This window comes from Hoplias malabaricus, chromosome 5 (assembly GCF_029633855.1).
Source record: "Hoplias malabaricus isolate fHopMal1 chromosome 5, fHopMal1.hap1, whole genome shotgun sequence".
Lineage (NCBI taxonomy): Eukaryota > Metazoa > Chordata > Actinopteri > Characiformes > Erythrinidae > Hoplias > Hoplias malabaricus.
Window position 1 is genome coordinate 8,252,978 of NC_089804.1, and position 25,715 is coordinate 8,278,692.

At 40.9% G+C, this 25,715-nt stretch overlaps 2 protein-coding genes across 5 annotated transcripts in view; both read left to right on the forward strand.

The window, feature by feature from the left end:
* Positions 1 to 980, forward strand: part of xkr7b (XK, Kell blood group complex subunit-related family, member 7b) — an 82,988-nt gene extending 82,008 nt beyond the window's left edge. The window contains exon 3 of the mRNA XM_066671031.1: positions 3 to 980. Within this exon, the coding sequence (XP_066527128.1) occupies positions 3 to 979 (977 nt within the window). The 3' untranslated portion in view covers position 980. The remainder of the gene's footprint in view (positions 1 to 2) is intronic.
* A 112-nt stretch (positions 981 to 1,092) lies between these two features.
* Positions 1,093 to 22,385, forward strand: ccm2l (CCM2 like scaffold protein). Of its 4 annotated transcripts, none has more exons than XM_066671029.1 (11): positions 5,278 to 5,416; positions 6,316 to 6,385; positions 11,138 to 11,305; positions 11,683 to 11,766; positions 12,586 to 12,769; positions 14,044 to 14,672; positions 15,423 to 15,552; positions 16,880 to 16,943; positions 17,856 to 18,015; positions 18,766 to 18,904; positions 21,479 to 22,385. In XM_066671029.1, exons 2-11 carry the CDS (start codon positions 6,368 to 6,370, stop codon positions 21,742 to 21,744), a joined length of 1,842 nt encoding a protein of 613 aa, XP_066527126.1. In that variant the 5' UTR covers positions 5,278 to 5,416; positions 6,316 to 6,367; the 3' UTR covers positions 21,745 to 22,385. The 4 variants fall into 4 exon arrangements, with proteins under 4 accessions (XP_066527127.1, XP_066527126.1, XP_066527124.1 ...); XM_066671027.1 differs by lacking the exon at positions 5,278 to 5,416 and adding an exon at positions 5,516 to 5,856; XM_066671030.1 differs by lacking the exons at positions 5,278 to 5,416; positions 6,316 to 6,385 and adding an exon at positions 1,093 to 1,225.
* The last annotated feature ends 3,330 nt before the right edge of the window (positions 22,386 to 25,715 follow it).

Sequence of the window (25,715 nt, forward strand, 5' to 3'; positions counted from 1 at the left end):
AGGTCTCTCTGCCTCTGCCTCTCTGGTCTCCTTGGCCTGGATGATTGCATCCTACCAGAAGGTCCTCCGAGACTCGCGGGATGACAAGCTCCCCATGTCCTACAAGGCAGTGATCGTGCAGATGTTGTGGCACCTGTTCACCATCGGTGCTCGCACCATTGCTTTTGCGCTCTTCGCCTCTGTCTTCCAGCTCTATTTCGGCATCTTCATCGTGGCACATTGGTGTGCTATGACCTTCTGGATTATCCAGGGAGAGACGGACTTCTGCATGTCCAAGTGGGAGGAGATCATCTACAACATGGTGGTGGGTATAATCTACATCTTTTGCTGGTTCAATGTCAAGGAGGGACCTGCACGCTTTCGCTTGGGCATTTACTACTGCGTCATTCTGGTGGAGAACGCAGCACTTACAGCAGCCTGGTACATGTACCGCGGGCCACACACTTTGGACTTCTATGCCCTCATTATCGTGTGTGTGGTTGTGTGCAGCTACGCCCTGGGAACCTTCTTCATGTTTGTCTACTACTGTCTGCTCCATCCAGATGGACCGATCCTTGGCACTCAATGGAGCTGTGTAGAGGAAGGGATGGGGGTCATTGGATTAGGTGGCATCGGGGATCTCGGGACACCTCTACCCCAACCAGATGTGGTCACCAGCCCCCCAAGAACCCTACCAAGGACTACGGGTGGGGACCGAGAGCCAGGGATCGCAGACCGGGACAGTTGCCTGCCCGTGTTTCAGGTGAGGCCACTGAGTGTGCCTCCAGTACCATCCCCTCGAACACCCAAAAGCGAGGGTCCAGTGATTCGCATTGACCTTCCCAGAAAGAACTACCCAGCCTGGGATGCACACTTCATCGACCGCAGATTGAGGAAGACCATCTTGGTGCTAGAGAACACGTCTCCAGTGACGCCACGGATCCAATACCGCAGCCTCACCAGTCCTAAAGAGGTGATGGAGTATGAGACTACTGTGTAGTGAACTTCAGACCTCCCGCTAGCAGGGGGCTCCACTTGTGACTCTTTGTCTCTTGCATCTCTCAATGTATAGAGACACAATGGAGAGCAAGCCAAGTGGGCAACACTGGGAGACTCCCAGAACATGGTTGGTGCTATAATTTTGGGCCTGTGCATGCATGAGGTGCTGGACATTGCCGTTGCCTAGCAACGATCATCTGCTCTGAGAGAGTGTGTCTCTGGCAGGGACAAGAGGACCATGAATGAGGTTAGAGTTTAAAGGTCAACTGGTAAAGGACTGACTGCTAATGGAAATGACATTTGCTTAAAAACCAGAGCCACGATGCCAGAGCTAAGGACTGTTCCGAAAAGTGAAATGCCATGTCCATAGAGGTTATGATGATGATGATGATGATGATGACTTTGATGATGATAAAGTAGGAGATCGCAGACATGTTAATGCTAGAAGAATTGACCAATCAGCTCAGCCCTGAGCTGTACCAGTCTAAATCTTTAATGTTATAGTGACTCAAAAACAGTACCAGTTGTGTATTACTTTGCTTCTGTGAATGGTGAGAGTAGCCAGTTCAATCATCCATTTTCCTTAACAAAAAAAGTAATTGATTATTTATTGATCTATTTATTAGATTTATTTTTTATTACTCTGTGGCCATGATACAATTCTTCAATGGTATATCCATGTATACATATAATCTTTTTGTTATATGTATACAGTATATTGGAATGGTGGCAGTGTGTTGGTATGAATGTTTTTTTTGGGTTGTCTGTATGTTCAGTTGGTCTTGATCATACTGCATTGTTTATCTGTAAAGATAAAAAAAGGCAGAAAACTACTTACAAAGAAAAAAAATCAAGCTATGATCAAAATGTAGTTGGAAAAAAGTTGTAGTAAAAATGGCTGTACTGACAGCCTTGGGAAAAAAAAAACAACAGAAGCCAATGTGTTCTTCGGGTCTTTCTTTTATTTAAAAAAACAAAAAACCAACAAAAAAAAAAAAACGTTTTTCTCTTGCTTGTGAGGCAGGGGTTCTGTTGAAGGAGACAAAGCTTTTCCACTGATGTTTGCTGCTCTCTGTGGGATTGTATTTGACTTGAATAGTAGGAGGCCGTTGATATGTACCAACGTAAGATGAAGGTGGTGAATTTTAGACTGACATTTATTTGAATGTCTCACAGCTAGTGGTGCTACTTTTTTTTTAACCAGTTCTTCACTTGCTCTGGTCCCCATGCAAGATCATGTTAGGTGTTGGGGCATCTACTTTTATTTTCTAGTATGGAATCTGATTTTAACAAAAAAAAAATAAATATATATATATATATATATATATCAATTGGCTTAAATGACCTATAGTGTTGTCCATCAGCTAAGACACAGGTGAGGTTGAAAGTTTGCCTTTGTAGATTTGCACTGCAGCTGCTAATCTAATGTAGCTATCAAGTCTTATGCTATGTGGCTCGGAGGTGGGAAATGTTAGCTGTGAATTGTGTTTTTCAACCTCTGTGCATTTTAACTTCAAAGTTGGATAAACACATACGGCAGGTATTACTAGCAATACGTTAGACAGCTCACATTAAAATAAATTTAACATTCATTATGTATTTATTTTATGAATAATACATGAATAAGGTACAAAGGGTACAGACCAAATTTAGGTTTCAAAATGGCTGCTGCTGTTAGCTATGTGACGGTTGTATATTAGTATGTTAAGCAGACTCATAGATACGGTGCAATTCACCAGAACCAAAATGTGTACAACAATTATCAGATCAACTACATTTGGGAGAAACTGTAAATTTTATATATATATATTTTTTTTCATTTGACTTTTGACTTAAGCTAGAGCTGAGAGACGATTGTGAAATCAAAATGCGTGTTTGTTCCTCTGCACCATTTTTTAAACATCACTTCAAAACCAAGCTGGGTTCAATATAAACAGAGAGTTTTGACCGTTCCAGCCATCCATCCTTCTCTTCTAGTGAAACTTTGAAAGATGGGTTTTGCTAAATTTAGAGAATAATCAACTGTGCTACAGACGGTTCCCAGACATTTGCTGATGGGTGAGTCTACTTTAAAAATGAATAGGATGGCAGCACGGCACCCAAAGCTATAGAGGGTAATTACCAGTGACATGACTCCAGCTTTTCTGGTGGAGAGCTGAATGCAGCGTTCCGCTCACAAACGCACAGCCACTCCAAGGCATGTCTTTTGGCAGGTTGCCGTGGTAACCATGAACTGGTTAAGCTGAGCACTGTTGGTACCCCATTGAAGAGCGCTTGAGTAGCACGATTCTCCAGAGAGCTGACCTATCATTAGTTCCACTCCTGTAGCCCTCTCACTGAGAGCCCTAGGGTCAACCGCAACCTCTGTTTTATACACACACACACACACACACATTCACCAGCTGAAAACCCCAAGGCCAGCTGTACAGTTAGTGGGTGACAATTCAAGGCATTATTTGCACATCCTCATGCAATTTAGATATATTCAGGCAATATCATTAATTTACCTTTTGATCCAATACTGACACTGATACTCCATAAAAAGTTTTACTTGCACAAATATTGGTTTATTTACTTATAGTTGTGGCATACATTTAACACAATGATTCTTTTCATAGTGAACATTTTCACTACACATGGGTGTTGAATAGATCAGAGAAAACAGCAAATTAGCCAGAATTCCCTTTTTATATTGAACATAGTCTTTATATTGACTAATGGATGTCCACACATGCTTAACACACCATAATGCAGGGTGAGATGTATGAGGAGAGTGGATTACAACACTGGATATTTTATTACACCCCGGTTGTTTATATATTGGAGAGTCGTTGCATTAGAGGTAGACACAAAGCAAGGCAAGTTTATTTATAGAGCATCCTTTCATACACAATGGCAATTCAAAATGCTTTAAAAAACAGTACAGGAAAACTATAATAAATTTAGTTAATAAATTATGTTAGAATAAATACAATTTTAAAGATAATTTTAAAAAATAAGCAATTTAAATGATTTAAAACAAATTAAAATATAAAAGAAAAATTATACAATAGAATATAAAATAAATAGTGTAAATTAATACGTAAAAAAATGATAAGCTGAAGTGTGATTGATTCTAAGTGCAGTGCTACATAAAGTAGTGTGGCCAGACGTCCACTTTTACCCGGACATGTCCTCTTTTTTAGACTTAAAAAAATGTCCGGGCGGAATTTCACAAACGTCCGAGATTTTGTTTTTCTAGAGCTTACACAGAACTTCGAGAAGTTTCGTTCACAAACTAGTCCCGCCCTCCCCTACTCCGATTGGTTCACTTGAGTGAGAAGGGGGCGTGGTGAAGTAGCCTAAAATCTTCTGAGTGGACGGTCTGACTGTAGAGCTACCGTTATTGGTCGATAACCTTCTCTGTAAACATTTAATTGGTCAGTCTGCACGTCAGTAGTCCTTGTTTATCTCAGGCAAAGCTCATGTACCCACCCTCAGCTCGAGCAGCTATGCCGAAACGTAAATGTAAGTTCTCGGATGAATTAAAAAAGAAATTCCCACGTTTTCCCATGTGTAGCAAATAAAGGTGTAAAGGACCTAAAAGCACACATAGGTTCAGCTAAGCATACAACGGCAGCGGGGGGCGAGAGCTCATCCCCCCGGAGACGCGTGTCCTCTTTTTCATCATCTCAGATCTGGTCACCCTAACATAAAGGCACAGGAGAAGCGAGGCATATGCTTTTATCTTACACATTTGAGTCATTTGCCACTACATTTCATTAAAAAAAAAGACGGACATTGAGTGTAGTGGTTAACAAAAAAAAAGGTAATTAAATATCGTTGCTAGGATTGGTTCTCAGAAAAAATGTCAGTATTGGCATATCGATCCCTCACTCACTCCTCATTGCTGCACCAGTCACAGACAAAACTCTCTCTCAGCTCTTCCCAGTCACAGTTCAGTTTCAGGTTTTGCAGGATTAGTTCACTTTTAAGAAGCACAGCCTGTAAATCGTCCCTCAGACGACCACAGAATGCTCTAAATATTTCCCAAAATCTTCACACTGCTAAGATAATTGGAGTCGACAGCTAATTCTCCAGGCTTTATCAGCTCGTTCAGCTTTCCTAGAGCAACGGAAACATGAAAATGAGCTGAGAACTTTCACTCTCGTTATTAAAACTCGCCACTGGTTCACTGAGAAGTCACAGGAAAGTGTCAGTTTTGAAAAGCCATGGGGTCATTTCCTCTCATACAAGAGTCCTGTCTCTTTGAGCAGGGATTTTAAATCCAAAAGCCACAATACTGTTTCAAAACACTTATGAAATCACTGGCAACATCTCACCAAAAATGGCATTAATAGTTTGCGGTGTTTGGCTCCAGTAAAAGAAAATAATTTTTAAAATCACCTCGTTAATGGATATGCACCGTCCTCTTTAGTTACACACTTTACCATCAAGGGTGAGTTTTCCCTTTCATTTTTTCTCCTGAATTTTAATGTATCGTTTCAGTTAGTGCAGCCGAGTGTAAATAAGCATTAGCTGAACCAAGTCACATCCGTCTCATCGTAGCACACACCGAGAGACCGTAAGAAAAGTTATTATCGAGTTATCAAAAGAGAAGTGTGTGGTTATTCAGTTTAACGGCCGCTTCAGCCCTCCTTCGGTCACTGCACTGATGGGCCACGCCCCTCATCCCTGCTGCTCCGATCCCACACTGACCCCTTATGGCTGTCTGTGAGAACTGCAGCTGCATAGGGCTCTACAGGTCGAGCCGAGGTTTGTTGTCATGTCATGTGAGAATGCAGGCCGTTCAGATATACAGTGGCATTCTTGTACAACAACAGCATGCTCCTACAGCTAAATAAACAGAGAGAAGTACAATGGGGCACCAGAAAACAGGTAATGGTAAAGCATAAACAAATTAAAAGACCCAAAACAGTACATGGGACTGAGAGTAGGTACTGAGGTAAATGTAGGAATAAACAGGGACAGGAACAATTGTACAAAACGCTAGGTACACTGAATACACAATATACACTGTGGGGTAACACAGTACAGGTTATAACTGAATATATATAACATAATTACAATACAGTTAACAGGAATATACAGGAAATGCAATAAACACAGTTACACATGGTTTAGAGGGTCTTAGAGAGCCATAGAAAAAGGTTTAAAACTCTCTGAAGTGTATCTCTGCCCATCAAACACTTTAGCATTAATCGCATTGCAAAAAGTTTTACACTGAAAATGTGATGTAAATATTTTATTATGAATTTAGGAAAATGAATTCTAAAGATTTTTACTTAAATCATGCTGTTAAATGCTTTGCTCACCCACCTCCCCTTTTTTGTTAAGTCCATCTGAGTGTTTAAACATTTGAAGTGGTCCTTCCTGACGTCCTGTTTCAATGGATCCTTTACCAGAGGTGAGGCCACATTTCTACTGCTTCTGATTCCCAATCACTCAAGCCATGTCACAAACTGTATCAGGAATGTTTAAATATTTGGTGTAGGTTTAGAATTAAGCTCATGTTTTCTGTAGCTTTTTAAGCATATTTTTCAATATCTAATGCAAAGCCATCTGACAATAGTAGAGTCCATTACAGCAGCAAAGGGTAGACAAATACCTGATCGATTCCCTTAATTTCAAAAGAAATGTCAAACTTCAGAAGAAACATAGCTACAAATGTATTGCCATGTATTGTATTTTTGATTAGTTTGTTTTTCTAGTTCAAGTTCATGTCAATTCTGTTTCACATTTCTCTTATATAATTAATGTGGGATTGAGCTGAATAACTAGAAACACGCTTCATGAGCCATTTTCACTCTGTGCCAGTAATGGACGTCAGTGTGTTTGTTGTGAGGACTGAGTGTAGAGGTGCTGGTGGAGAGTTTAGATTGGGCTCTCTGGTGGAGTTTCCTTTTTAACAGGAAGCTGATTTCCTGCACTAGCTGTGGTGTCCTGCCTGGCTCCAGGGGACTGAGTGTAGATCAGGCCGGCCCTGCCCACACACACACACACACACAATCACAGATGCAAACATACTCCCATACACCAACAGCTGACATGGACTATGAACCTAAGAAAGCCAAAAAGGTAATGTATCTTCATTTCTATGAGACCCATTAACATCAGATGTTCATCAGAAGCTTGACAAACAGTAATCTATTAATATGTCATGATTGTTACGCGCCTATATGTTCTGGAACGTTGGGAACCCATGGTCCAGTGTTATGACTTGTTATGACACTGTAAAAATGAGTATTTTATATATATGATTTACAGGGGAATTTTAAACATTTTAATCATAGAGACTTTCGATTTTGTTGAATTTTAAATCATGGGACAATATACAAAATATGTCATTGACAAAAGGTTTTTTAAATAAAAATAAACACTATAATGTACATCCGTACAAAGGTACATGTATATCCACTGTAAAAGATGTGCTAACTTATTTCCACTCAAATGATCAACAGCATTTGACATTGTATGACCAGTGGTAGATTACTTGTAAACATACCTCACATGTATGTAAATGTGTGTGTTTGTGTGTGTGTGGCTAGCTTTAGGACACACCTCCACGTTCATTGCATTTCCACCCTGTGCTGTTATTTGGTTGGTTTGGATTCCTTTTACCTTTTAAGTGAATAGGTCAGTTCACCTGGTTCCCTCACACTCAGTCAGAGTGAGTCTGAGGGTCTTACCTTTTCATACGAGCACAGTGTGTGTGTGTTCTGTGGCTGTTGCCTGTAGGTTTAGATCTAAGCCACTGGGGAAATGATTTCTAACTTAAATGTGGCTTTTTCAACCTCCCGTAAGCTGTTTTTTTTTACTCACCTGTCATCTGACAGGCTGCTTTGAATTTCTCCTCATTCAGAAAGCAGTCTGGACTGAATCACTGCTTATAATCTCTTTAGAACTTCAATGTCAGTGTGAGACTTGTATCATTTCCACAATAAAGCATGAAACTGGAACATTCTGAAGCAGCCACACACGAGCCTAATGTCACCAAGCGTAATGCCGAGCAGGAGCCTGTAGAGATATAAAGCCTGTGGAACAGTGGAACGTCCTGCAGATTCCTGCAATCTGAATATCACACAGACCCAGTGCAGTCGCCTATGTCTTATTTAGCACTGATCAACCTAGGGTGTGTACTAAACCATTTCCTCCATTCATTTTGCAGTGTAAGATCAGAAGAAAGCATTGCATTGCTGGAATTTACTTTCCGCTGCTCTGAGCCTAAAATAATTTTTTCATTAACGAAATAAAAAGAGCATAACTAATCTTAGCAGCTGCCCTACTTCCCGTGTCTTCCTACAGCATTGTGAGGAAAGCATTCTAATTAACATGCAAATTGAACAGCACATGCAAATTGAATGCTTATTTACCTTTAATGAAGGGGTTGGATTCTGATTATGATAAAAGACTGTTATTTTTTGCTAATGTGCTATTTGTGTAGTGCTATGGTGGAACACACATGTACACACACACATTCAGCACCATGCCATAGTCAGAGACCACACCTCAATGACATGAATCATAAAAGTAAAAAAAGATATTAGCTCAAAGTTAGCCTCCATACTGTATTTAATAAAACATTCCTGAATTAAACTTTTCTACCTTTGGCCTTCGACATCACATCTTTTGGTTTTTAAGTAATCTGTCATTATATTTTTTTTAAAAATTGAAAGCTCAGTCTTAGAGGACGGATGCATTTTCTCATGATGCCTTGGTCTCCAAGGTGCCAAGTACAGAGTTCTGAGTTCACTGTATGACTGTGTTTGATGTGCAAATGTACATTTTTATATATTTCCTGTTTGTAGACAGCTCCAAATTATTTACGACCCACTGTGCTGAGTCTTCTTACAGATTAAGAATGAACAACATATTTCTATATCTGTATTTGTCTAGAAACAACCGTACATTTTCAGATCTGAAGCAAGAATGGCGCTCCATTCTTCCATTCTCTATTTTCTCTGAAAGAAGAAAAATCTAAAAGTGTCAGTTTTGCTGGTGTAAAATGTCTTATTTTCTCTGTATAATTTTTTTATGTCCTTTTTTATTTTAACTTCAATTTCCAGTTCATTACTTAAGAGCATCATATTTAATCTCAGGGCCCTACGGTGGCACAGCAGGTAGCTGGGACCTGGGGTTGTGGGTTCCGCTCCGGGTGACTGTCTGTGAGGAGTTTGGTGTGTTCTCCCTGTGTCCGTGTGTGTTTCCTCCAGGTGCTTTGGTTTCCTCTCACGGTCCAAAAACATACGTTGGTAGGTGGATTGGCGACTCAAAAGTGTCCAGAGAGTGTGAGTGAATGTGTGTCGTCCTGTGAAGGACGACATGCCCGATGCAGGGTGTGTTCCCGCCCTGTGCCCAGTGATTCCGGGTAGGTTCCAGACCCACCGCGACCCTGAACTGGATAAGTGCTTACAGACAATGAATGAATGAATGACTATTTAATCTCATATCTTCAGACATATCTATTGAACAGTGAATAAGGTTTACTTAATGGATGCGTTGACTGACAATTAAAATGATTAGCGGACAGCACACACCTACATACATAAGTTTACATTACTGACTGATGCTTTTTCACACATACCAAACACACAATTTGACTCACGTACACACACGCTCAGTTCAGTTGATTGATGGGTCATGTTAACGAATCTACACATTGTAAGCACACACTTACTGAGAGATATGTCAGAGAGGAGGCTATGGAGGGATTTTACACATTTACTCGCTCTCTCTCACCCTCTTTTTCTCTCTCCCTATTTCTCACACATAACACACACACACACGCACGCACGCACGCACATGTAAATCAGCAGGTCGCTAATAGGGCATGTGTTATCTCATCTGTGCCTCTCTACAGGAGACGTCTCCTCTCTCTGACAGCTGTCTCTCTGATGATGTCACAGCAGGGGCTTCAGGCTCTCTGCTGATGTTCAGTATTACGTGAACCTGAGTAAGAGTAGCTCCTTAAATAGACAAAGCTATCGGCCACCCTTCCAGCTAAAGAGAGAAGCTGATGCAAAATCACTCGAAGGGTCAGCCCGAGAATCTATTTAGCATTTGTTTATTACTTTTATGACATGACAAAATATTCCCTCAGCACAGAATACATTAGAGTCAGTTCAGGTTTCAAAGCAGGACCCTTGTTTCAGAGGTATTCGCATCACAAGGCATATTTTAAAGCTTATTTCAAACTCTATAATAAGAAAGGTTCAGCCTTTTTACATTTTCACATCTTCTACCCCCGGTGTGATTCATGCTTCAGGAGATCGTTCATTTGCATAAAGGAGAGGAATGTGAAGAAACGAACAGATTCCAAACCTGGAGTGAAAAAATGACTGAGAGATTTACAACAGAAGGGGACTTCTAACAACCACGCAAACCTAGTAGACCATCAAAACTCTCACCACCAGATGAACTGTATTTAAAGCTTTGTTGAGCTTGTTTTACATCTCAAAACATGTGTTACCAAGAAAAGGAAATTGACAAGAATGAGGATCATTCCCAAACCATTAACCCACTGGCTTTCTCAGAACAAAGGACTGGCCCAAGATCAGAGACCTCAGCATCACTGAAATAGTTTGGAATGACATGGATCATAACACACACAAACTAATTTCTAAGACTGAAAATTGTGAGTGTGGGAAAACTGCAGCATTCTTTAAAGGACTCAAAAAAGGGAGGAAGATATAAAAGTGGATACACGTTTTCATTGTTTTTTCTTAATGCTGCAAAATACAAAGTTTGCACTTAATTGCCATAAATTGCCAAAAAAACTAACCTATAAACCTATAACCTATTGGCTAGTTTTTCTTAAGCAAGTATATTTGCTGTTTATTGTGCTTTAATTTGTTGTTTTTTTAATGATAAATGTTAACGGAATCTTCTAATTCCTTTATTTCTCATCTTATCAAAATACTTTACAGTTGATTTGATATTTGAGAAGGGAACCATGTTTTTAAAACATACAAAACAAACATACTCTAATTAATTTTTCAGCATTTTTGTTGGTAATTTGTTGTAAACTGTAGAATGCTGCAAAACCAAAAAAGCAACTTTTCTAATGGTTATGACCAAAAGATTGTACATTATTTTAACTACCTGATTAATATAATCTCTCCTGTAAAACTGACCCCAGCACACCTTCCTGTTCCTGTAGGGATTTGTCTCACCAATTAAGCGTCTGGTGTTCCCAAAGTCAGCTCGGCGTCAGAATGATAGAAGCGGTGTGTATCGCAGGCCCCTTCACACTGTGCCTCTCTACCCTCCAGACTACCTCATCCATCCAGAACGCCTCATCTATGACTACGTGGAGAAGGAGGTCAAGGTCAGCTCAAAGATACATCACTTAACACTGGCTAAAAGCTTCCTGAAAAGGCCATATTTATGTATTCATTCATTTTTATTTACAAACCAACAAAATATGCACAAAATAGTACGCTACAGTTAATTCTGTTTTTTAATGTTTGCATTTTTGTAGCATAAAATTATGAGTAGATTACTCATTTTTTATAAAGTTAATATTTTATTCAGTTATTATTACGTTTTTTGCTCATTTTTTGCATTGGGGAAAAAGGGGTTCTTCACAAGAACCGTGTGCAAAGCAATGGTGCTCAGGGGCCTCTTGAGACCCTGATCCATCTCTCTTCATGACAATGTCCACAACTAATGATTGACATAAATTCTATCGAATGCATCTCTCAGTTCCTGGGTCATCTAACGTGGGTGTCATGCTCTCTGAATCCATCCAGCAGAGACGAGCTGCTGCAGCTTCTCGACACAGCCAGGGTGAGAATATTTTCATCTCATTGCAAGCTCCCAATTCCTAGAAGATATACAATATTATACTGAGAACATGTCAGGCGGGTCTGCACAGTCAGAAAGTGACACTACATGTCAGTGGCGGACTCAGACTGTTTGAAGGGCAGGGGTGTAAAAATAAAAAGGGCACCTAGTGCATGACACCGGTCCCCAATATCACACCAAAACCTATGATGTAATGATATAAGAGCAGTTCTTAAGACACTTTATGTAATTTTCTTGCTCTAGAAGCACATCATCATAATTTATTAGAAGAAATGGCACCTAAGTTATTTATTTGCCGTATGGGCAGCCAATAGGGCATTTTGTCTCGTTTTTGCCACTCTAGATGGCATTTTAGCGATGAAAAAAAATCACAAATCATCAGTATTCTGAAGTGGTTGTATTACTTGATGTGAGATGCAATAGGTAAGAAACGATGTGAGTTTGTATTTGTCGGTTGTGGTTTCACTGTAATTTCAGTCACTGTGTAAAATTCTATAAAATATTAAGTAATTTTATTACTCTGGACCCATTCTGCTGCTGATTGGCTGAAATGTGAGTGTCAGTGAAAGCTAGGGAACACAGCTCTAGCTGCTGTAAATATGACTGAGAAACTGAAGTCAAAATACTGTTAAACAAATTGAATTAAGTGTCTGAAAGAAAAATTGTTACAGGTATATTTTATATTAAAGCGCAGTGCCAGAAATGGGTTTGCCCCCACCTCAGTGAGAGGGTGGCACATTATTTTCTGAGTGTAAGTAGGGGCAGTAATGTGTACTCTTCCCTTTTCTGTGTTTCTTGAAGAAGCTGAAAGTTCTTCCTCTGCAGACGAGTGTCGAGCAGGACTGTATCCTCAGTCTATCTGCTCGCTGTCTGCTGCTAACCTGGAGAGACAACGAGAAGCTGCTGCTGCGCGTGCCCACGCATGAGCTCGCGGCTGCCTCCTACTTGCGGGACGACGCACTGCACCTGCTCGTGCTCAAAACAGGTCACACACCGAGCAAAGCTCTCGACCCTGCCTGGTTAACCTGTCCAAGTGCTGTTTTTATACGTTAAAAGACAGATAAACGCAGTAAGACAGTCAGGATTTCGTACATTACAAACTTAAAGCACTAAGCATTATAATAGGAAATAAATACTAAACCTGTAATTGTGATGAATAGTTATTTAGTAATCTAGTTGACCCACGTTTACATAAACAATGACACCAATGTTGTGTCTGTGCAACTTTCATGAATTTCATGTCAATTTCAAATCTTAGAGTTAAATAAGAAACAAAAGATTCTGAACTGAGAAATCTGTAAAACATAGAAAACTGGACAATAAAAAACATACATTTTACATCGAGATTGATACAGTACATTATTTAATTATCTGCACTCAGATATTTAATCATGTCCTGTTTCTAAACTTCTGTTCATAAATAATACATGACATTTTTCAGACGTAAACAAATGTACGTATGAAATCATCAGCAGCAGCCATCTTGAATTTTTGCCTTCATCATTGCCCTATGAAACATGGGGCCTGTTTACAGCTGGCAACATGCACTGTATGTCCACATAATATCCATCTGGATTCTTACCATACCAGATGAACACACCAGTGCATTTCTGTTTTACTTCCTCTATCCAGCTGTAAACATGGTTTCTCACATGCTGTTAACAATGTATAATACTCTTCTAAACTTTGGGAATAAACATTTAACAGCTGCGATTTCTGCAGTGATCAGTGACACCACTGTCCAGAGGAACTTCTGGAAATGACAGAGAAGAAAGAAAGAAATTTGCCCAGTTTTACGGACACAACCATGTACAACCATGGACATTTAAGATAATCTGTGAAAATTCGGCCACTGATCTCCAGAAAAACAGCGCATCCAGCATTGCTCCTCCTTTCAACCGGCATGATTCCACTTCCGTATTTGTGTCCGGACATGGAAAACGTATTCTGTTTATGCTCAAGTTAAATATGGTCTCTGACATCTTTCGAATGTGTTTTGAGTGATCGATAATATTCCGTCCACAATGTGTCTTGTGGGTGTTCACACCTGTTTTTTCAAGCAGACAAGTGAAATCTGAATCTGTTCTAATCAGTAAAAACGCATGTTAATGCCAGGTGTAAACAGGCCCTATAAGTCACACTTTGAACTAAACCTGAGGCCGATGGTGCTCTTGTACCTTTGTGTGGATAGTAAAATTCTAATTCCCCATGTTGAATGTTTTTGACTTATTGCTATTCCAATTCTGTTGCATGCCTCAGGTCTGAATGTGGACACTGTCCTAGCGGGTGGATCTCTGGAGAAAAGGCCCACTGGCCTGGAGGGCCGCAGACAGACCATGAGCAATGCAGACCCTCGGCCTGCTGGGGGCAGCATGGAACGGCGACACACCATCTGTGGCGTGGACTGGAAGCCGTCCTCTCGCCATGAGTCCAAACAGAGTGGCAGCAATGCAGGAGGAGTAGGGACAGCGGGAGGAGGGGTCGGTGGGGGAGGGGGCAGTTTGGAGCGGAGGCAGGTAGGGGGTAGCTGGGAGAGGCGTCAGACTAGGAAGCCATGTGGAGGAAGCTGGGAGAAGAGGCCTGTGAGTGGTAGCTGGGAGAGGAGGCCAGTAGGGGGCAGCTGGGAGCGTCGTGGTCCTGCAGGGGGAGGAGGAGGAGGTGTGGGGGGCAGTTGGGAGAAGAAACATGGCCCTGGGGGGAAAGCAGGGGGCAGCTGGGAGAGGAAGCATGGACAGGGGGGCAGCTGGGAGCGCAGGCATGCCTGCATGGGGAGCTGGGAAAGGGGTAAGACTTACGGCAGCTGGGAGAGAAGAAACCACAACCCACTGGAGCCCACTCCCTGCCCAGACGCCTACTGTAACCTCGTCATACTTTCTGTGGAGAACAGGGTGAGGGAACAAAGGATGAGAAAATTAATTACATGGATGGATGGATGAATTTATACAGGAATGGAAGAAACCATATGTGGGACGCAAACATAGATGGATGAGTATATGTGTGGAGGGATTGATGGATGAATTGAGGGACACAAAGATGGATGGTTCCATGTAGAGATGATCTGATAAACTGAGAAATATGAGTGGTTGGAGGGCAGTATGGTGAACACATGGTTTGCTGGAGTTGGTCAGTTGTGTAGTTGAATGAATAGAAAGGCAGATGTGTTAAACCTTAAAACCTCAACCATATTAAATCCAGATGTCAGCTTTTCTTCTAGAGTAATATATTAATGTCCTAATCCTGAAGCTTAGGATAGGGTTTAATCTGGTGCAGTCAGTGAGGGTGGAAGCAGTAGAGAGGAGAACTTGCAGTGTTTTGCTCTGCAGTAACTGTGGTGATGAGTGGAGTTGTGACAGCAGTGATGTAAACAGCGCACTCAGGAGTGGCCTCCCTGCTGTGATGTAATACTGAGCCTTACGTAACACTCTGCTGTGTCAGGGATCTGAGAATATCATAGAGAGAGAGAGAGAGAGAGTAGTCAGTGAAATGATATAAATGGTACTGTGCTGACCTAGATCTTTATCTGACTATTAGTGTGTGCACAAGCTGTGTGTGTGTGCGTGTTTGTGTGTGTGTGTCTCGCATATTGATTTTTTAATATTCTCTTTATCCTTTCTGTTGACAATATTACAAACACATAGGATGCTGCAGAAGAGTACTGTGCCCTCATCTGTCAGATGTTCCAGATTATCTATGGACACCAGACCATTGAGTGTGTGGACAGGGCAGGATATCACTACACAATGCCTGACCGCTATTGGCTGCAGAGAAGTGAGTGACAGCATCATAGCTTGTTTGAACTGAACCGGCCTTTTAAAAAAAATACACCGCACAGTTGTAGTCGGCGATTCAAAGAGTGGGGGAGTGACTAGTCCACAGTTAAAATGTTGTGTTTGAACAGCTGGGCAAGAAAGTGATACACTACATGGCCTAAATTATTTAGGCACCTGCCCATGTTCATTTCTTCCTGAAATTATAGGTTTTAATAGATAGAGAATAGAGAAGCTTTATGCTAAATGTTGAAACATTTCTGTGGGAATTTAATAGCTGATTAATTGGTGATTTAAGGCTGACGTTAAATACGGAAACGTATAGGCATGGAGCCTTCTGTCCATACTCTGCGTGCATTTCGAACGTAATTTGCACCTATTCTGAAAGACGACGATGGGGGCCGTGCAAGTTGCGAGCACTTCCATATGGACACGACAAAGAAGAAATGGCGGAACGTTTTGAAGAGAGGTTATTTAATGTTATTTGGTGCCCTTCCAGACCACCGCCGTCTATAACGCTGATTTGTTTGTCGTTTTTAAATTAAATGCAGAACTACAAGTTCCTCAGCCATCGCCATGTTTGATTTTTACTCCTAACTGCCCTCTACTGGATGTGTTGCTCAACAACCATGTCAACGGAGCTGACGCAGTAACGGATATATCGCTTGAAGTGCACGCATATATTTCCGTACACAGAGGGAGTATAAATTAGCCTTAATACTGAAGCTCCACTCAAGCTTATCCTAAAAGTATTAGCTGGAGGTTTAACACTTCAGAGAATGTAGCTAGTTCCACTGGTCTTCAGCGCAATGCTGGGAGCTTTAGATATAACGCTTTAGCCAACATTTGGCATTGAGGTTACCATAGGCTAATATCTAGCTGCACCAAAGCATCCCATTCTATTCACACTATTTTTCTGTGAAGATTTAAAACAACTGAACATCTGTGTTCACAGTAGGGGCACCTTGAAGTAGCTTTATTCACAAATTACCAGCATGAATCTATAATGTCTTCAAAGTTGCCAGTCAAATTATATAACAGGAATGATCCATTTTGTGAAGCAAGTTTTGACATTTTCCGTATTTTAAATAGGTTCAAGTTCCAAATTGTCTTCATCTCATTGTGATCAGAGACATCCTGCCTCTGTGACGCTGTCTCAGCACTTTCCATAATTAGGTGTAAAAGGGAGGTGTCATTATTCATCATTGTAATGTGTGCCCACAAGCATGTAATTAGTTGTGATTTAAGGGGGAGGGAGGGAATGGTTGTGTAATGTTTAATGTGCAGAGCTTCACCCTTCATCATCGCTCTCTCTTTGTGTTTCCAAGGTGACAGCTGCCTGACAGATATGACATACGGATACGATACAGACTTCAGCTGCTGCAGCTCATAGTGAGTGAAGGAAGAGTATCCACACTATGCTTGAGTGATTTCTCTGCATGTTCATTTACTTTACTCATTTTGGTTCTGCCAAGTGTAGGAAAACATCAAATGTCTGGCATGAAGTCACTGTGCTGGTCTCGCCATGAAGTTGTCTACCCTATTATGGGCAAAAGCTAGAGTCTGAATAATTTATTTTAGTCACGGCAGGTCTGTAAAATAGTATACTCACCTTTCCAATAGAGCTTCTCATGTTTATTTAATACAGTAAATGATGTTTGCGGTAGTCAAATTCTGAAGCTTTGTGAAAGCCTAATCTACTGTGTATTTTTTTTAAAGTAAATTGATTGCTCTTTTGATATATTAAAATTATTTACAATAACTGCAATGACATGAATTTGAATAGCACTAAGCTACATCAAGTCTAAAGAAAATCTAAAGTAACAAGCAAAACAGATATCTAAGATACAGCCACAATAATTTATAAAGTTTTTCAGAAGGAAGTATGTCTAAAAAAAAAACAACAGGGGTTCGTGAAACCTGGAAATTGCTTATCCCATTTTCAGGTTCATTTTTAGTTCATCTGATTTATTCTTTGTGAACCCAGCATCCACATGATGAAAATAATGTTATTGCTATGAATATGCTTTACTTTTTAAAAAGGATATGAGGATATTGAGCATATTGGAAATAATAAGACCTGCGAATTGCAAATTACTCATTAAATATCTAACTGGTTTGACGGCCCTAATGTGTGTGTGTGTGTGTGTGTGTGGTTATACTGAAATGGACAAACATGTCAGCGTTTGTTTATGCAGGCTGTCCTCAGCTTTCTAATGACACCCTCGTGTATAGGTCAAACTCCCTTGATAAGATCCCTTGATATTTTTTCAGCTTTGATTGCATGTGTTTTTTGTTCCATAGTGATGGTTCTCAGGACGCTTTTGAGCCATACTACAGTGAGAACTACAGTGAGAACTCCTCTCTCTCCTATCAGGACTCCCATCACAGCCTGGCATCCATACACAGCGACTCAGAGCCTAGTAATGCAAGCCTGCAGCTCATGCAGGAATACATGATAACGGTGAGGCCAACACAAACACATACAAGAAAAATAATTATATTTAATGGCCCCTTCCCCACCCCCCTTTGATTTTTGTTTACCCAAAGTTCTTCCTAATATTAAATAGTTATAGCCTCTGTGAAGCCAGCCATCACATCTTTTCAAACTTCTGCTAACACGGTGCTTTTGGATGTCTCAACATGCTTAGAGAAGATTAACTGCTCTGGTTTAGTTATGGTATCTAATAGATATTTGCTAACATTGTGCTGATGGGGAAATGCAGGAGGGCCATCCTACCCAAATAGAAACATGCTCTTTAGAACTCTCAGACACGAATGGCCAAGGTATCACTGGGAATCAATCTCCTGATGATAAGGTCAACACTAGGACAGTTGTATGACTGGGGAGCTTAGTTTTCTTATATTTTTAGCCAGAAATAGCATAAAGGTTCACCATTTCTACCCTGTAGCCTGCAACTGTAACACTGCCACAGAATCTCTGGAGATACTCTATTGCTTTAACATAAATGAAAGGCTAAAGTACTGTAAGCATTTGATAGTGACATTGGTATGTGCTGGATTTGCAGCATAGTTTTCCATACATGGATTCCCTGACTCAAAGGTTAAAAGATTAAATATAAAAGTCTGACATCTTTTCCTTTAGTGGGCCTTTTGCAGCTAAATGACTTTTTAGTTTTTCTTTTAATTTGACCTGAACTAACATTCCATAATGTGCCTGTTGTTTGCATTATCTGTTCCTGTGTGTTCTCAGCTGAGGAGTAAACTCACACCTCAGGAGATCCAGCAGTTTGCTCTGTTGCTAAGGGAATACCGCGTGGGCGCTCCCATACACCAGTTCTGCTCGGACCTGCTTCAGCTCTACGGAGACACGCGCAAGTTCCTGCTGCTAGGTGAGCGCATAAATATTTATGAAGTCTGCAGCCACAGGTCACAGCAGACCTTTCACTTTAATCCGCTTCCGTTTCATCTCCAAATCTCACAGTGTTCCTCTGCCCTTTTCCGTCAGATTGGTCTCTGATGTGCCTTTTGCTGGCATGCTCAGTAAACTCACACTTATTTGTATGAATTTTCATTTTTAAATATTCATGAGCCATTATATTTGACATCCTTGTCAGGGTTGGGAGTAACATGCACCTAGCGTTTGCTTATTAGTATGATTTGATCACATGCAAAGTCATGAATATTTATGAACACCCATCTGGCAAATCTGTCATAATATGAAATTTTAAGAGTGTCCCCTCCTCTGTTTACTGTAGTTTATGTGTAGTTTTTTTGGCCAGAACCACCTCTGATTAATATTTAAAATTAAGGAGCCTAAAGAAGATAAGCGGTTGCAGACAATGAATGAATTAAATAAAATTTAAATATGGCCACACCATCCAACACCAACTTTGAGAGACCAAGTCTGTACATTCTTGATTAGTTTTGGGGTTTTAGTACCATTTTTAAATCTAAAAGAAGAGATTAGAAATTGAGTTTCTCAAAGATGAAAGCTTTAAGTACTGTTAATATGTGGGGGTAATTTTGGTGCTCTACCACGTGAGAAAGACATGTGTAAGGCAGCTGAGGTATGTTCTGGTAGTGGTTTGTGTTGAATGTTAGTGTCGCTTTGAAGGAGAATATATAAATATCAGTGACTCCTTTGGGAACAGCTTTTGTTGGGACGTCACAGCTGTAACTCATTGGTGTTAGGACTTGAATGATGGAAATATTAAAGTGGCAGTAGGAGACATTATTGAATTATGAATTAAATAATGATAGATTATAGATAAAACATAATTTTAAAGTTTTTTTTATGTCAAGTAAGTATTCTGTGTAGGGTATCTCTGTGTTTAATGTGGACCATCATCTAAAAATATCCAGTCAGAAAGGGCTCTGGTCACAGGCAGACTATTTAGAGAGGGTGACGAGAACTTTTTGTGCATGGACAGAAGTGAACCACAGTGTCATACTGTACACCGTCACCGTGGACCTACAACCTAGGTGTTTCTAATAAAGAGGCCAATGAGTGAAAAGCCAAAGATTTTCATGGTCATGAAAGACTTCAGAAGAGTACAGTGGAAACTGCCAGGAGTCTGCAATACAGTGACACAGTTATATAACACACTGACAGTGCAGCCTCTACCTCTGTCTGCTCACATCACTATCAAACATAACCCAGAACCAAGCAGATGTGTCAGCGCTCTTTCTGTTGGCAGATCTGTACAGTTGCTTGTGATATGATGTGGGTTTTAAAGCTATGTCTAGGAAAATAGAGTGATGAATTTACTGTAGTACAGTCAACACTGTGCTGTAGTTGGGCTGTCTGAAATCGTCTGTAGTGACTGGGTGAATATATGAGCGACTCTGTGGTGTGTAATGCCCTGCAGTGGACTCTCACCCTGTCCAGGCTGGGTTCCTGCCTTGTGCCCCACCATTTTGGGTAGGCTCTGTGACCCCCACGATGTTGCGTTAGCACAATTTGTATAATCTACCTAGAGAAACATTTAATGAGATGCGTTTACATGAGACAGCTGAACCTGAGCTTAATGCCACCATACCTGATGGGAAACATAGACTAGAGAAGTATAAATCCCACAGGAAGGAGCTGTCACTGTAGCAATGTGGGCAGAAAAGCTCCATACTGATTACAGAAGAGACAATGGATGAGCAGGTGTCTGGAGCTTTACATCCTTCTAGCCTGTAGAAGGTATTGGATATGGCGATCTTGGGTTCATTGGTGGCTGCTCGAGAGTGTCCCATTCTATCAAATTTGGGTCAGTGTCAGCAGTGGATGGATCTTAAATTAGCTGATATCTCTCATTAGTAGAAGTGTATGTAGTGTATTTTTCCCATCTACAAATGATGTACATGCTTGAATCACTTGTCTTTTTGTCTTAGTGTGGAGCTTATCTACACAGAGAAGATTTGTGAGTTGTTGTTGTTGGTGTGTGTGTGTGTGTGTGTGTGTGTGTGTGCGTTTGCATGTGTATTTGTTGATAACTAAAGCCCAGCTGTCAGCATCTAATCTGTATTAATCTCTAACTGCATTGCAGATTTGTTCCCTTTCTCTCTATACAGAGAAGTGTTCATTTTTACAGAGCTGTGCTCATTTTCATCACACTGATCCCGTCTCCAGCTCTAAGCCATCCCTAATGACATCAACACGGGGACGTTCAATGAAACGCACTACAGGGCAAAAGTTTTGAAGGCACATAGTCAACCATTGTTCTTTTGCAATCAAGAGTATATGGCCCTGTGCATGAGGACCTTAGGCATCTAGTGCAGTTGTTTCTGAGTGTCCCATTTTATTATGAATGCTTTTCTATGGAGACTGTATGTGTACATAGCTGAATGCCTGTGTCAGAAATCGGTGCAACTTCAATAACTGTAAATTGCTCAGGGAAGGTATTTACAAACTCAAGGACTTAGAGTAAAGCATTATCCTAACCCAAGCTCTCTTTTCCTCTCTTGTCTCTGGCAAGGTATGAGGCCATTCATCCCTGACCAGGATGTGGGCACATTTGAGACATTTCTAGAAGGGATCGGTATCCGCGAGGGTGGAATTCTGACAGACAGTTTCGGCCGAATCAAGCGCAGCATGAGCAACACCTCCGCCACGGCGCTGCGGGAATATGACCACTGCTCCCACAACTTCAACCAGCGCATCAACGACATCACACATGACATAGAGGCACTGGGCTTCGAGGAGGGAGATGGAGACATAGAAGAGGAGGACTATTACCTCTGAGAGAGAGAGAGAGAGAGAGAAGAGAGAGCATGATGGAGCACAAGAGATAAAACAAAAGAGGGAAATGAGAGAGAATAGGGGCAAGGACACAGGAAAATCAGATGGAGGGAAAGGAAAACAATGAGACAAAAATCAAAGAGAAGCCGCCTCTTTATGTATGATGTGCAGTAGAATTAAATTAGAATATGGCCTTTTAGATCCTAAAGCTCCTCGAAAGACCACTTTGGATTTATATTCTATACTCTTGGCAGAACATAGCTCTCTTTAATAATTTATAATGGGTGCCATAATTATAAGCCTCCAGTTTAAGGGGTTAAAGTCAAGGTTAAATAGCATGCCCATCCTCCTAAGTGGCATATGCTTGCACTGTTTACAGTCAGCGGGTGGGGGTCTGTGGTACTTTTGAACTGGTTGATTTGCATGTAATTAGCATGCAGGTTAGTGGATTACGCCTCGCACATAGCTGAATTACAAATGACAACACTGCAAATGTGAGAGAGAGATTTACAACCGCGAGAAACAGAGAGAGATAAACAGTGTGGTAAGTGGAGTGGGAGTGCTTAGGAAATACACTGAAAACTGTAATGCACTGAATTTTCTTGATTCCACTGTGTAAATCATTTGCAAATAAATAAAATATATTACACCAGCACAATTTTGACCATTCTCAGCAAACTGAATGACATAACTGTGTTTGTGAGGAAGTGATCTGTTTCCTTCCTGTGTTTTGTGGACATTGTGCATTGTAGGAAAAACACCACGACATTGAAAGGATAACAATACTTTTGGGGAAAGGATGCACATATGTTAAAAAGAGAGCATACAGGAGAATGAAAGAAACATTCATTCATTCATTCATTCATTCATTATCTGTAAGCGCTTATCCAGTTCAGGGTCGCGGTGGGTCCGGAGCCTACCTGGAATCATTGGGCGCAAGGCAGGAACACACCCTGGAGGGGGAGCCAGTCCATTACAGGGTGACACACACACACACACACACATTCACTCACACCTACGGACCCCTTTGAGTCACCAATCCACCTACCAACGTGTGTTATTGGACCGTGGGAAACAGGAGCACCTGGAGGAAACCCACGCAGAAACAGGGAGAACACACCAGACTGCTCAGAGACAGTCACCCCGAGCGGGTCTCAAACCCATCCCCAGATCCCTGGAGCATATTTCTTTTCAAATATGTACATGATTGCTTTTGTGATGTACATGCATTATTAACTAGCCGAGAAAGAACTGTGAAAGAGTGTGTAATCAAGACCCTGCTTACAACTGGTCACATCATCCATCTTGAGGTACAGGACTGTGACTGGATAACTCCATCTCGAGTGCACATGCACCCATGATGCATTTAAAACGGATACAAATCCGATCACTCAAACCACGTCAGGATTGAGCCACATGTCTTAGCAGTGTAAATGCAACCATCTCTAAAAGAAGCATTCAGCTCCTAAAACAAATAAATCTCCCCTCAGTACAACCAGGACTCCTCCCAGCACACCAGGAACTCCTCTACATGCAGTACACCACTGGGCACACAACCCATTTCTGCAAGGAAGAGATTTATGGAGGATGCACATTGTTGGGGACTGGAAAAAACAAAATGCTTAATAGCAGAATGGACTGACACTGCTACTAATTATGAGGGAGCAACCGCACAGGATCCCACCAGGGGGTGGGATTAAAATATCAATACCACAATATATCGTATCGCTTTCTTTTTCAATACATTATCTATATTATTATCACTGGTACCAAATATCAATATTTTTATTGAAACATGCAGAAGCCCTAAACAGCCTCTCCTTTCAATTTAACTAACCACAGTCTCTACTCTATAGCCCCACGTGGTGGCGCTAATCAAATGAATAAGGTAAACCTGTGATAAAAAGGCAGTTTGTCTTTCAAGTCGACAGTCTCAGCCCACTTCAGCTTTTACAACACGGAAGTCGTAAATGAAATGGACAAAGACTGTGATTAGCAAGAACTCTCTTGTTAAAATGGAGTACACAGACAATGCAACGAACCTGCACAGCCACCATCAAACTGTTCTTGGACTGTTTTACTCACTTAGACTTAGAAGTGTCAGATTTTGTGGAACTAACACTAATAAATACATAATTCCGGCTATTTGCCTGTTTAGGAGCATTTTTATTTTCTTCACTGACACAGATCCTGTGATGTATCATAGTGGATTTTCTTGCAGTATATCAAGCATGGATTTTGGCCTGACCAACCAGAGACACATTTGATTTCCAAGTGTAAATGCATGTGGCTAAAATTATGTCTGGATTATCACAGGAACTGACCAGGAGTAAAAGAGGTGTAAATGTTCTTTTAAGGAAAGGGTGCACATTTATTGAAAGAGGGGTGAGAGACAGAGGGAAAACAGTGAGGGAGAGAGGCTATTAGAGAATAGTAGAGAAAGCCCAGCTGAAGCGTTAGTTACAAAATATTCTCTGGTGAGGGAGAAAAAAAAAAGGCGGGTGAGGAGATGGAGATGGAGGGGGGGGGGTGATGTGGGACAAAGAGTGAACAGTAAAAGTAAGAGCAAGGTAAACAATGATAGCAATGATAGAAAAATCAAATGTTTATATGAAAGGATGTACACGAGATAGAGAAAACAAGGAGAGAGAGAGAGAGAGAGAGAGAGAGAGAGAGAGAGCTTAGTTGTTTCTGCTTATTACACACTAATCTGTAAGAGCATGTGGTTGGCTGCATCTTCCTGCTGTGAAGCACTGCAGTCCTTCGGGGAAAAGGATGAAAAGCTCAGCACTGCTGACATTCTGGTGCTGACTGTAACCTTGCCCACAGACCACCGGCCAGTTCCGGTCCACTCCAATGGCCTCTGCGCTCACAGACTCTGAGGGTCATCAGAGGGCACCTACATCTGCCAGGCTAATCACCACTTATGTAATCGGCCTGCTTCAGATTTTGCAAGAGGGAGGGGAGCATTATAACATAAGAATTATATCCCCACTCACTGTGGTCAAATCACAATCACAGGCAGTTATGTGATTATAACCCTGACTGAAAAATATATTTCAGTATTGGTACAATACACTTAAGAATTTCCAAGGTCATATGTGGTTTAGAGAATACACAGATCCTAATGTCCAGGTGAAACATATATGTGGAAGTTGTGAATGGCCAGGTCAAGCCAAATATCCCAGTAAATGTTACTGTTTCATAAAGCTTTAAAGCAATAAACTAAATTCATGCCACAATGGCATCTGGAAATATTGTCTCATTGTCTCTTTACAGTGCTGATATGGAACAGCTGAAGGCTGGTTTAATCACTGCTGGCTGTCATGATCAGACCACTCTGCTATTTTTGGTACATTACCATAATGGATAAGCCAGAGGTTTCAAAGTCTGGCCAGGTCAGAATGCCCTTACTTTTAATAAAACTCAGTGAGGTAGATTTGTTGAGGTACTGTGGTACAAGACCATATTCAAATGTTTCTTGTTACATTTATTCATTCCTTCATTGTCTGTAACCACTTATCTACTTCAGGGTTGCGGTGGGTCCAGATCCTACCCAAAAATCATTGAGAGCAAGGTGGGAACACACCCTGAAGGGGGCACAAATCCTTCACAAGGTGACACACTCATACACTCACACCTATGGAATCTTTTTGAGTCTACTTTAAGATGCATACATTATGGAGTTGGTTCTTATTTTATATTTAGTCTCTAATTTTACAGTGCAATTAGCATGACAGCATTTTTGATTAAAAGAGGATATACTGAGACTGACATTATTCAGTTAAAATGCTTGAAATGTAATCTGCCTGGTCAAAAAAGCTGATATATAACAATAGCCACTATTCTACAATATATATAATGTGCATCCTAAATACCATCAAATCCAGCAAGGTTCCTGCATCCTGTGTGCAATGTCTGTTCTTGTAAGAAATGGTGACAAACTCTCTATTAACCTCTCTATTCTATTTTTG